General features: G+C 37.1%; 1 protein-coding gene and 1 non-coding gene across 2 annotated transcripts; both read left to right on the forward strand.

Annotated features, from left to right (window-relative positions):
• Positions 1-5127: 5127 nt before the first annotated feature.
• Positions 5128-10864, forward strand: LOC108981646. Its single transcript, XM_018952872.2, has 8 exons — positions 5128-5475; positions 6176-6379; positions 6489-6615; positions 6771-6884; positions 7793-7991; positions 8107-8152; positions 9343-9418; positions 10309-10864. Exons 2-8 carry the CDS (start codon positions 6323-6325, stop codon positions 10557-10559), a joined length of 870 nt encoding a protein of 289 aa, XP_018808417.2. The 5' UTR covers positions 5128-5475; positions 6176-6322; the 3' UTR covers positions 10560-10864.
• Positions 10865-13303: 2439 nt separating this feature from the next.
• On the forward strand, positions 13304-13375 carry TRNAH-GUG. Its single transcript has one exon. It is a non-coding gene; the product is annotated as a tRNA-His (tRNA).
• The last annotated feature ends 444 nt before the right edge of the window (positions 13376-13819 follow it).

The raw sequence follows: 13819 nt of genomic DNA on the forward strand, positions 1-13819 counted from the left end.
AAAAGGGATGAGAGAAAGTGATTGGGATGTACAATGGTTATTTGGAGAACCACTATAGATTCCCTAAATAAAAACCATAAAATAGAGAATAAGATGGGAATATATTTTTCCATCTTCTACCTAAATTTTCTCCCAAAATTTGAGGATAATAGTAGTTTAAGACACCAGATGAGAATGCTCAAAGACATCTAATAATAGAAAAGGAAAATATAGAAGTTTCCACTAATGATATCCCCTAGCACTGGAGTGGGTGGCGGTCAATTGCATCCAGCCCGTCTACCCACCTTGTCCTAAAAAGTTGATTAATTTTTGTAAAGCCAGTTTCGAATATCAAGTACTACAAGAAGAAACAAAAATTTTTTGTCTCTTTCTCATAGATTTTCTCAACTAAGAGTGCTGAATGGGTATCTGCATCGAACTCATCTCACCACCCCGCTCGGGATCCACATATGACAGGTGGGTTGTTACAATGATTGTTACAAGACTTGTACTGAGAAGTGAGAAGGCAAGAGTAGTTGCGTGACTTAAGAGTAAGCGTTGGATCAACATTATAGATGGTTGACAATGGTTGGAAAGCAGGTTCATGTGATCACAGGTCAATGTGTTGGCATACATTCATTGGAACATGACCAGTATAGGTGCTACCTGTTACCCCGTACGGGTGGCCGTCAGCCCTGCCCCCATGTGCGGGTGCCCTCATCCAAATGCCATGGAGTGGATTGGTCCCAATGGTTGTCCGCCTACGCACGGCACAACAAAACCCCCTACTTCCCAAAACCAACCTAGAACAAAAACAAAACCAAAACAAGCCTAGATCTTGTTGGATCTAATTTTATTTGCTGCGTGGTCTTGTATATTTGGCTTCCTTGGCCACTTGTAGCACAAGTCATCCTCATATCTTTCTTGTCACTTGAAACCTAATAGAGCCAGATGAGATGGATTTTGAGACAGATAACAAAATAGCTACAATGCTTACAAAAGAAGCAATATAATTGCGGCACAAGCATAGAAGTAAGAGAGATGCTTGTGGTCCCTATTTTGGGTCTCGAACATTTCTATCGATATTTTTTTCTTTTAATTTTATAATTAAATAAATATTTTTTTAATGATGTTATGATTTAAAAAAAACATATATTTAAAGAGATTAAAAAAATACATAAAAAAAAAAAGAAAAAAAAATTAAAATAGCCTTCTTGATGGGCAGTGTCGGGAGCCACTCTCCATGGCTCTAACACTGCCCTAGAAGTAAACTAAAGTTATTAATTCAAGGTAACTTTTTCATAACTTAGATGAAATCAATTAATATAATTATATCATTCTATTAAAAAATAATTTTAATTTTATATAACTACTTTTCATTTAAGTTAAATTATTTATGAATTATAAATTAATTATAAAATTATCATTTTCTTTAACTTATTAAATATTTTATTCTAATCTGTGTAAAGACGCGGTGGGCTAAATAACATTTTCCTTATTTTATTTCTACCCGTGTCCTCCCCCCCCTCCCGGGAATCAAACTCTTCGCTCTTCCCCCCTTTTTTATGTGATTGCTGCTCGTCTTCGCGCCCAGCCCAACGCCGTTCGTGCCGCACCGTCGTTGGTAAGCCACTCCATCTGCCTCTCTTTCCTTCAGTTGTTCGTCTCTCTCTCTCTCTCTCTCTCTCTCTCTCTCTCTCTATCAAACTCCTCGGTCTCTCCCTCATGCAGACGCTCTCTGTAGGTTTTAGGTCGCGACCGACAGAGGCCACCAGATTCAACGTGCGCCTTTCGACACTATGATAATACCTCGGTATCTCTCTCCCTCGCCGTTCGGTTTTCTCCCTTTACATTCGCATGTCCCTCACCATCTCAAACTCGAATTTAATCTTGTTTTATGTGTTACAGAGCATCGAGAACCTCCCTAGACAGCGCCACCTCGCTCTCGAATTCGACTGACCATCACTCCAAATTTGGATAAGGTACCCTAGAGCTTTAGCCTCGTAACCACTGTTTTATTTTTGTGACTTTGATGTTTGGTGCCAACTGGGAGTTTGTATCACTGTTTTAAATACCGTAAAGGCCAGTACGGTAGAAATATGTCGTACCGGCCATTAATCTAGTACATGTATTTCATATATTTTGTACCGGCCTAAATACCGGCCACATCGGCTTATATTGCGACCTTTACCGATCTTTAATTTTTTTTTTTCAAACTACAAACTCTTTTTTGAGTCTCAATTCAGACTAGACTATTTATAATTTATATATATGTATTTATATATAATTTATTCATATATAGACTATTATTTTAGAATATAATTTATTCATATATCGACTATCCCGAAACGGTACTGGTACCGAAATATTTTGTTCCAGTGTTTTGACTGGTAAGGCGCCCGGTATGGTATTCAAAACATTGGTTTGTATTATCTTTGTTTGTATATTGGAAGTTGTAGATTGAGTAATTTAATGGCTGGTTGATGTTTGGAGGGACTCTGTTTGTAATGTTGTTGACGGAGGAGGGGATAGACATAAATAGTGGGTTGATGTTCCGAAGTGTCGGAAGTATGCTTCTAAATGGTGATGTGCGTTGTGGTGAATTGTAATTGAATCCAAGCAGGTTGGGTTAATTTATTGGTGTAGTAGTGTGTGGATGTTGTACCTGGGCCATTATAAACCCAAGGCCTCATTATGGACTATTTTGGTTATGGGCTGTTTATCTGCTCGTTTTGATTTAGGTTGTGATACTACTAGTATTTAGGTTCAAGGCTAGATAATACATTGTAAAAGTCAGGTAAGTGGTGCTCCTATGTTAGACTTTGCCTAAAATGATTGAGATTGATTTTATAAAAAATCTGCATATTTTGTTATGAAAATAGGCTCGGTTATTTTCTGCACTAGTCTATGTAACTGTACTTTGAAATCTGACATTTTGTCATGGCTAGTGTAGACATGAGCAATTTTTGTACTCTGTTTCTCTACTGCATAAAATGTGAACATGAAGTCTGATATAATTTATCCGATTATATGATATTATCTAATCAGTATACTATTTCTGTTATTGTATTGTATCTGAAAACCATGAGGCATAAGATTATGTTATGCTATGATTTTTGGCTCTGCCACAGGATATAATAATGGTCTCTGTTTTGAATGCAATCATTTTAGTGATATGGTGATTATGTTATATTTGGCTATCCGCATAATGCACAACCCTACCATGGGGGTAAACATAGCCTATGTTTTGAGTAAACTCACTTTGGTGACAAAACATTTATTTATATTCTACTTGGCTAATTGTGGATATGCACAACCTTGCCATGGGTGTAAACATGATCTTTGTTTATGTTTTTTATGTTGTTCAGTACGCTTGTGCCTAAGTTATTTTGTATAAATTATTATTGTAATGAAATGCTTCTGAAAACACGTGTAACACCCCCTTCCCATAGGATAAAGATATTACTAATATTCATAACATAATACCCGGTAAAGAGATTCATATCCTGAAATACCTCATTTATTGAAAAACATCAAAATGTTAAAACTGAATTGAACATAATTGTTTCAAAAATTGAACATAAAGTAGAAGAACATAAACTACTCCTATGAATGACATAAAAGAAATCTAATTCTTGTGTGCATATTACTTATTCCTTCCTAATTCTTTGTACTATATCTACTCTTGGTTATCCAGCTTTGCGTCATCATAATCACCATCTGTGAGAACTAAACATAGAATAAAATAGGAAGATAAACAAAAATGAGTCGAATACTCAGTAAGTAGCACGTCATACCGTAAAATATAATTTGGCCTAGCATGGACTTAATTTCTAAAGACTTTTCACAACATACATACAACATCACAGATTTACATTCATACTCGTAACATAACTTTCTGAAAAACTTTACATACATTCATATATTGTCAAAGATTCATATAGCATACATATTCATCATTAACATGAGCGGAATCATACATAATTATGGCAAACATGTAATGTGAATGCATAATAATTCATTTATCTTGTCTTAATATGGAGTGAAACACGCTTGAGTCCGTGTTTCACTTAACTTGCATAACATGAAGTGAAATATGTTTGAGTCTGTGTTTCAGTTAACTGGCATAACATGGAGTGAATCACGCTTGGGTTCTTGTTTCATTTAACTTGCATAATATGGAGTGAAACACGCTTGGGTCTGTGTTTCACTTAATTTTTCATAATATGGAGTGAAACAGGCTTGGGTCCGTGTTTCACTTAACTTGTGGTTAACCACGCTTGAGTTCATGGCACCATAAAATTTCTTATCTTTCTTAATGTATGATAATTTATTAGGCTTCATGAACGTTTTTAACATGGCACATTCTTGTACATGGTATAACATAACATGACATATTCTTGTACATGGTATAATATAACATGACATGACATAACATGACATACATAATCTAAGTATTACATGAACATGGCTTGCATAATTTGGCTATTCTATTACATGGCATACTTGACTTGAATTACTACATGAACATCTCATGGCTTCCATATGATTTTAGTAACATTCAATTAATCAAACAACAAATTCATTCATTCAAGCATAATCTCATATTTCATCAAAGATCGTGAAAGGGAATCTAACCTTGACTTGTCTCTTAGCGTAGCGTAGATAACCATCATAAGCACATCATATTTTCATACATAACAATAATATTCATAGTACTAATGCATTTATATGATCATACTATTTACCTCTTAATGCTGCTTCTTGATTTCCAACTTGTAGCACATTACCTATACGAGGTACTGGACGTTACTAATTTTCTAGATAAACGTGTCGTGATTCTTTACGTGATTAAAACAAAATTAGAATTTTAACATAGTAGTTATCTTGTTTCCTTGCAAAATTAATAAATGCTTGTAATATATAGTTAATCGGGACTAAATAATTTAGAAGTGTAATTGGGTTTTTCTGTGAAATACGAGCCCAGAATAGACATCAGGCCCACACTGATTTAGCTCACTCAGAAGGTAAGGAGGCATTCGACCGGCTGGGCTTAAGGCCCAAGGCCCAAGGCCCAAGGCCCATGGCCCATTCCCAAATTAAGGGGTAGAAGCTCTCTCTGGAAGGCACAAGGCCAAGACATATAGAGCTCCTGATTATGGGAGAGAGTCGTGCTATAACAGGGGACTCACCGAGGGAAGGAGGCTGAGGCTGAGGCGACGGCGGCTCTAGGGTGGCTGGAAGCGACCGGCGACGTGACTGGGTCCTCTGGCAGTGGTGCGACGCAAGAGAGAGAGTGAGGGAGCTAGACCGAGAACTGAAATTCACGGGAAGAGAGAGAGATCTCGTCGGGGACTTATCGAAAAGGAGTGGGTTCAACGGGGTTGGGCTGGTCGGCGATTTCTGGGCAGCCGGGGTAGTGCTCCGACGTCCTAGGGTGGTCGGCGGTGGCTGGGCAGAGTATTAAGCTCATGTGAAAGTGAGGTCTTCCTCCAGGTATTTTTGTGTGTTTAAATCAAAGGGTTTTCGTGGGATTGTATAGATGATGGGGAGGGGAGTGGCGTGAGTCATCAGGAGGTATGCTAGTGTTTGACGTGGGCTACACTTAGGAATTTATTCCTACGAGGATATGGATTTTGAGAGGATTTTTGAAGAGTTTGAGTTGGAGTTAGTCTCAAACTAGGAACCTAATCTAATATGGGAACCTAATGGATAAACTATTCGAAGGTTTTGATAGGGAAAGAATCACTATTTTAATTTATCTGTTAGCATATTTCCCAAGATGATAATAAAAATAAAATAAATAAATAAAGATATAATACTAGTTTTATGCCCTAAATTTGGACCCGTATGTTACTACACGACTGCCATATTTTTGAGAATTGTTTGTTTCTGCATTTTGTAACTGGCTCATGTTTACTTATTAGTATATGTAGGCTGCTTACTGAATTGGTGGACTCATCCCTTTATCTTCACCATTTTTTTTTCAATGACTTTGATGGTTATGACACTTGGAATAGTTGGAAAGTGACAGGAATGAAAGAGAAAGGTGAGATAAATGCCAGGTGGCATAAATGGATTAATTTGAGTAAGAGGAATTTCGCCAGTGTGTAGTTTATTCTGTTAGGAAGAAATTCTTGAGACATTTGATTTTGGAGTATTATTGTATCTAAGTTTTACATTTTGTGGATTTTAGGTTAAAAGGGATCACCCCGGGTACGGGGCATGACAGTTTGATCGTCTCTCGTGTACTGAGAATTGAATAACACCCCGCCTAGGCCTTGTTTATTGTTTTATTATCTTCTTTTTCTTTCTCGTCATCCTTTTATTTCGAGAAGTTTAAATGGATCTCTCTCCATTCAAGCGGGACATCGATGAGCTTATTAACGAGTTTGCTGAGGTGCTTCCTTGTTTTGATCACAATTTTCTTGAATAAATTCAAAGGCTTAATCTTCAGTTTTCCTTCATTTGTTGTTAATTTCTGTTTTAAAATATTGGGGGAGTGGCAGGGTGAATCAACAGCTTTGGCTGATATGAAGAGAGTATGGATTTCTAGGAAGTTCTCCTACATATACGAGGCTAGTCCTTCTACCAACTTGGCCTTCTTTATGCAATCATTGTATGCCCATTCAATTGGTACGCTTTTTCAAGTACTTCGATTTGGTTAATAGATTACATCGTGTCACCAAACCCGCCTGAATCAGAAGCCATCGGATCCTGTGGTCTTAAGATTTTGAATTCATGCATTTTGCTTCACTACACTATTGTAACTCTCATGTACTCCTATGCAGGTTACATGATAGGTAATGCTTCTTTATCACACAGATTGGGTGGGCTCTATTGCCTTTACTGCCTCTATGAGACTCAGCCTTTCAAACCTCCTTTCAGAATTTATCTATCCATTGGTGGGTCTTCACTTCGAACTTGATACTACATTGTGAGGAACTTTAATTTGGGTTATTGTTTATAGTTTATACTGATGAACACGGCATTCTGATGCAATATTATTATACAATTTTTTTTATATTAAAGCATGCAGAATGCTTTTAGTTAGTTTGAAACTTCTTGTTCATCTATTGTATAAGCTGTGGGAGTTCATTGATATGTAATTCTTATAGTTTTTGCTTGACACGTGATTCCATATTGATATGGCCATATTCCCGGATCATCTAAGCTTCATGCCAACTATTTGGGGGATGGCATATTCCATTATGTATAGCACAGCTTCCTCCGTTATAACATTGACAATGGTATACACTCTTCCCAACCGATATGCATGATTAGTCTTCCCTCACTCTGATATTTATACCATTGAGACTGGTACCATAAGCCTTTGAGTTCAATTCATAGTGTTCATATATATATATATTAATGGCTATTCTTTTATAACTTGTATCTTTTGCTTACTTATCTGCTGTCAGGCTTTTCATTGATTTTGCATTCAACATAGTAGTTGAGGTTCTCTTGTAGCTATCTATTTTTTTCAAGATTTTTGTTGGTTCCAATGAAAGTCTGAGGCTTGGTTTGTTTTCACAAACCATCTCATCTAATCTAATATAATCTAATAATTACAACTTTCCTAATCTCCCAAACAAAATTCTAAGAACAATTCAACATTTTCAAATCCCAAAACAAAAATAATATTAAAAAAATTATATTCTAACAATATGTTATTCATCTTTCAACTTTCATCCCATCTTATCTTATCTGTGTAACCAAACGAGGCCTAAATCTACTTTGTTTGGTAAATACCTTAGAAGCTCCCTCTCTCTCTCTCTGGCACACAAAACTCACCTCAGTTCTCATTTGACAGGAGAGCTGAAGAAACTTACAAACCTTCTTGTTGATGCAAAAGGAAAAGGTCTAAAAGTGGTATCTGCTTTGATCAGGAGGATGCTTGAGAAAAACGTGTTCCTCTTTGGGTCTGTAGAAATAAATGAAGGTTCTGTGACGGAGACAGTGAATCAGCTCACAGAATTACAGAATGCCCGCATTCAAGCCGCACATAAGAGGTATGTCATTAATGTCATCAGCATATTACTTCTATTTGGCATTTTCCTTATTCAACATATTACTAATAAATCACATATTCTGAATGTCTTATTGGTTTTGCCTTTCAATTAACAGGTTACTTGCTAATACTCGAATGGAATACTTCCTTCACATGGACTTGGTACGTTACATAGTTCCTTGTGAGATACATTTATGTAAGATCATACACTTCTTGAGCAGACACATGAACGTGTGTATCAACTATGTACATTTTACTATAAAAGAATTTATTGGTGAAACATACATGATTCTTCTTTTTAATTATAGTGGCCAACTTGGGTTGAGAGAGTGTTCTGAGGAACTGAGAGTAGTTCTGAATTCTGAAAGTTCTGAGTTGTATCCCTAGTAACATCAATATGTGATACAACATAGTAATCGGAAGTTTATCCTAAAATGTAACTTTGAAATAACAATAGAAACGTTACCAATTAACGACTTTTTACTATGCATAAAGATATCATCCCCTCCCTTCATTTTAATCCCTTTTTTAATGACTCTGCAGTACCATATAAGTCCTGTGTTGCTGTGCCCTGTGCATATTTGCTGTGGCTCAACTAAGTGTAAAATGGCAGATATCAATTCTGGGCATGGTTTTTCTTCATAATCATCCACAACATGCATTGATAAATCAGATGGGTATCCTACACCCTCAATATTGAGTAAAACTGGCTACAGAGGTTTTCTGCACATGCATGAGTTATGTTCACTATTGATAAATTATCACTTGCTAAAAAACGTAACCAGTAGGAAATAGTCTATTTAGTCACTTTTAATATTCTGATACTCTTTTGTTATACTCCTTGTGTACTTGGGCTTTGCGTACTTTTATGAATAAAATACCTTGATTACCGATAAAAAAAAAATCTGATACTCTTTTTTTGTGTGGATTCAAACTCCTCAATGGGTGGGACCCAATGTGAAATTTTATAACTTTAAGCAGGAGGTGAAGTGGACTCAAGGTTTGAAATCAGCACCATCTACTTTGATACCATGATAAATTACTGCTTATGCCAGAGTTTTAACAATTCTCCTAAAATTGTTAAAACTGTAACAATTTGTAACAATTCTCTCTGCCCCCAGATCTTCATAAATAGGTCTGGCAAGCACTATTAGTTTAAACTACCAACCAGTCTTTAAGTTTGTGTGATATTGGTGGGCAGGGAAAATAGTTTAGCAACTTATCAACTTGTTTAGGGGGTGATCTTTCATCTTGACATAATGGGTACAATGGATTTCCTTCAATATTCTCTTCAAATTAGCTTTTGGTTTAGACAGCATCTGACTTCCATTTTTTGGTCCAACATATACCAGGGAACGGAAGTTGACTTGAATGTGGTCCAGAAAATGTCAACAGAATATGCAGAGGCCAAGAAGTTAGCCATTGAAGGTACTTTATTTCTTCTCACCAAGTTCAGCAGCAACAGATAAATCAGTCATGGAATTATGGAAGTAACTTCTATATTATTAATTGATATCATGCTGCTAAGTGGTGTGCTATTGGCTCTCGTTCTAGAAAGCTAGTATGGTGGATGGCCCTGAAGATATCCAAAATGATGACATTAAGCTATTACTTTCCATCCTGGTTTGTTCCACACAGTGCATCCTAAAACATAAATCCATTACGTTTTAGGATTTCATGCAGGATATTCTAACACTACTTGTTTGGGTCTTTATTACCATTATGATTTTTAATGATCCTGCCTAAATTTTTTTAATGCTTCACATAAAAAATATATATCCCTCACAATCCATTTCGTTAATGAATGTCTTATGGCTCGTTTGGATAGTGAGATGAGATGAGATGGTTTTAGATGAATTGAATAAAATATTGTTAGAATAATATTTTTTAATATTATTATTGTTTTGAGATTTGAAAAAGTTGAATTGATTATTATATTTTGTGTGGAAATTTGAAAAAGTTGTAATGATGAGATGAGATAGGATGAGATGAAGTGAGATGGTTTCTGTATCCAAACGAGCATTCCTTCATTTTCTGTATTCTTTTATAATGGCAACATTTACATTTATGTTATTAGAATGCATGGTTTTCCTAAACCAGTTGCACTGTTAAATATTCTCCCAAGATAACCCGAAAAGTTCTTCACAGAAAAAATGATATGACCTTTCTATATTTTTGTGGTGCCATATGCAAATGAATTTCTTCAGCTTTATGGGCAGTTTAATAGCTGTTTGTATCTAGCTGGTCTACTCACTCTGTTATATTTACATTAAGTTAACTTCTTTATTTTGGACTTTCATCTTAATTTCTTGTTAAAGAAGCCAGCAAGGTGGCAGATGTCCAAGACATAAAGCACATAGCAGAAGATAAAAATTTGATTGGAGACACAATGGAAAAGATCACAGATGACTGGATCGTACACAAAGACATTTTTTACCGACAAACACGATCAAGTCAGCATCCTCCTGAAGAACCACAGCAGTTGCTGCTACTAGAACAGCAAGAAGGACAACTGCAAGGGGATGAAGACTTTGATCTGGAACTGGAACGGCTCCTATCAGAATCATAATGTCAAGGGCATCTGTAGGAGCTTCATAAAAGGCTTGGTTTCCTCCATTCTTGAGCAAAGTTGAGGGGCAGGGATAATTTATTTTTGTTCCAGGAAAGGCAGAATGTTCATGGTTGCCCAGGGATGGATGGGTTCTAGTCTGATTATGCCATCTGTTTGCAGAATTGATTTGTACATACATTAAAATGAGTGTGTAGAATTAAAATCTTGAATAATGATTCCATCTTAGCTATTTAGAATTTGCCTACATTTAATTTGTTCTGGGTTGCATATATAATTTTCACTTGGAGTTGTCCTTGCGGCTCTTTCTGGTTGCGTTTTGCATTCAAACGGTTTGGCAAATCCCCATCTTTCGATGTTTTATTTGGATGCTTGTTCTCTACTTTCAAGGAATTTGGCAAACCTGAAACCTCTCTTTACACACACTACGAATCAGAATAGAGTTGTACTTTTATTTTAAAAAAAAAAAAATTTCAACCTTGTCTTAAAAAGTCAAAATGATGCAGTTACTGAGCCATCCAGCCCCAGCGAAGAGGTTGTCGCTATCATAACAAAAGCCAGGATATGAAGGATGGCTCTCTGTGCAAGATGAAGAGAGTGACTTCGTGGTGCAGAGTCAAGTGCGTTGCCACCGCGGTTTCCATCCAAAACATCTTCAACCTTTACCTCTTCATCCAGCTTTGCTGCCATGGGATCTTCTGCCCACCCTGCACGTTGTGAATCTACGTAACCCAGTCCTTGGTTGATATCTCTTCCACTATTTAATGCAACCCAGTCGTTGGTGAATCTACACTGTTCCTCTTGATGTTATTTGGGGGCCTCTCCAGTTGAGATAAAACTTTTGATGCATGACTCTTAGGGTCTCCAAGCCAAGACCTCATTGTTGAGTACTGTGGAGTCTGGTCCACACCACTCGAGCGGAAGCAAGTCAAAGAGTTCGCTTAAGATTGCTCGACAATGAGCTCGAGCGGAGGCAAGTCTGAGAGTTCGCTAGAGACTGCTTGATAGTGAACTCGAGCGAGACACAAATCTTAGTATTCGCTTGACACTCCGCTCGAGCTAATGTTGATTTGGTTGTTCACTCGAGGTGCACTTGACACGCCCGCTCGAGCGAAGTACGCAATTTTGCCAGGGTAGCGTCTCTAGCGCTGTGTTATATCTATGTCATATTTTGACAGGTCTTGTACGACCTCAAGCATATTTTGAGAGAGAATAATTTCTAGTAAGTGCATATTGTGTGAGAGAGCAAAAAATCATGGAGTGTGAGTTGAGACTGAGTGATTATAATCTCTTCTGGTTAATAAGATTTCTGCAGCTCTGTGGACGTAGACAATCTGCCGAACTATGTATATTTTGCATCGTGTTCATGATTGTGTTGCTTTTACTTTATTTATCATTATTTATGTGTATTTTGTACAACATTTCACAACACTCAAAAATGAGAAAATATTCTTACAACCGTGAAGTGCGTAACCGTTGTGTAATCGCTTTGAAAAAAATGAATAAAACATGAGATCCACATGAAAAAAATTAATTTTTTAATAGTGGACCCCACTCTTTTTCAAAGTGATTACGCGACAGTTACGCACTTCACGGTTGCATGTAGAATTACTCCTCAAAAATTTGGAGTGTGCCGCTCTCTGCAATTACGAGGAAGGAGGTATCCTTGCTCAGAGCCATACCATTTGGAAATGCGAAGCCTCTGAGCAAGGCAGTCACTTCCTTGGTTCCCGGGTCGTACTTCATCAGCCTCCCTGTTTTGTCCCCCCATTTAGCATTATTTGTAACCATGCCCTATATACGAGACACACGAGGAGAAGGCTAGGGGAAAAAAATTAAACCAACCAACTTATCTCGACGGATTTTTATGTTGGTCGGTTAAATACCAATGATACTGCATGTTGAAGCTTGGGAAACATGCAGCTTATGTGTTATGTTGAAGCTTAGGAATTAAACATGCTTGGAAACTTCCCCATTCATCAATATGCCCCCTCAAATGAGAAAGAAAAGGAAATAGAGAGATTATGCAAAACGCGTACGCATGTACTTACCTTCTATGAAAGAGAGTGTTGTTGTCTGTGAAATAAACCAGACCAGTTTTGCTGTCGATGTCCAAAGCATTTGTGAAGGTAAAGGGGACAGCTTCAGCAGAAGTGGCAAGTTGTTTGGCGACGCCGCCACGAGGTCCTAACATTAGGAGCCCAAAGTAGCTAGGCATCTGCAGTATAAAGGTCACAAGTTTCACGATTAAGTTTGAGGTCTAGTGGTCTCCCACATCTTGGTTCACTGTTGGGGTTGGTCTGTCGAGTGTCGAACCAACGTACCGAAAGATGCACTATGTATTCTAAAGCCCATTTGGTTGTGACACTGGGTATTCTTAGCTTAATCTCAGTTTATCTTCGTTTGTGATTTTCTCAATCTCAATCTCTAGAACTTCCGTTGTTTAGCTAGTTATCAGAATAATCTTTTATTCTATTCCGGCGTCATCTTGGTTTACTGTTGGGATTGGTCTGCTGAGCCAACGTACGGAAAGATGCACCATGTATTCTAAGCCCATTTGGTAGACATGTGACACTGGATAATCTTAACTTTTTTTTTTTTGCCTTTTTCTGTAATTTTTTATTGGATTAAAAAACTGTCATCTGTATACTATTTGACGCCCAATACCCATCGAATGGGGCGTGGCGTGGAGGCCAGCTAGTAATTTTAGTTATAAATAAATTTTACAGCACAGATCACACCGTGTGGCTGTAGTTTAGTGGTAAGAATTCTACGTTGTGGCCGTAGAGACCTGGGCTCGAATCCCAGCAGCCACAAACCATTCAAGTTTTTACTAATTTAAATCTTTTAAAACAAATCGTTCGTTTTTCTTTCATCTCTCTCTAACGATTTCCTCCCAAAACCAAAAAAGATATACGATAGGAAAACTAACTTGATTAGGTATAAGGATTTTCATTTGGTAATCTTGATTCAATTAATGTATTACTTAATTGGTATTTTAATAACAAGATATAAGAGTAAATAGGATCAAAACTCTCAGCTTCCAAAACTATATACAGTATACTGCAGTTCCTGTTCCAGACTTTTCTTGGAGAATCAAAGATCTTGTTGTTTATATAACTGATGGCTTTGCTCTCAGCTTTTTTTTCCCAGATAGAATTTTGTCAGTATCTCTCTATCATATTCAGTAAGTCTTGTTTTTCTTTTTCGAAAAGTAGGAGTATCTTTCATGATAGATTTTGCCTGCTGGAGCTACCAAG

This window comes from Juglans regia, chromosome 13, assembly GCF_001411555.2.
Source record: "Juglans regia cultivar Chandler chromosome 13, Walnut 2.0, whole genome shotgun sequence".
In the NCBI taxonomy this organism is placed as follows: domain Eukaryota; kingdom Viridiplantae; phylum Streptophyta; class Magnoliopsida; order Fagales; family Juglandaceae; genus Juglans; species Juglans regia.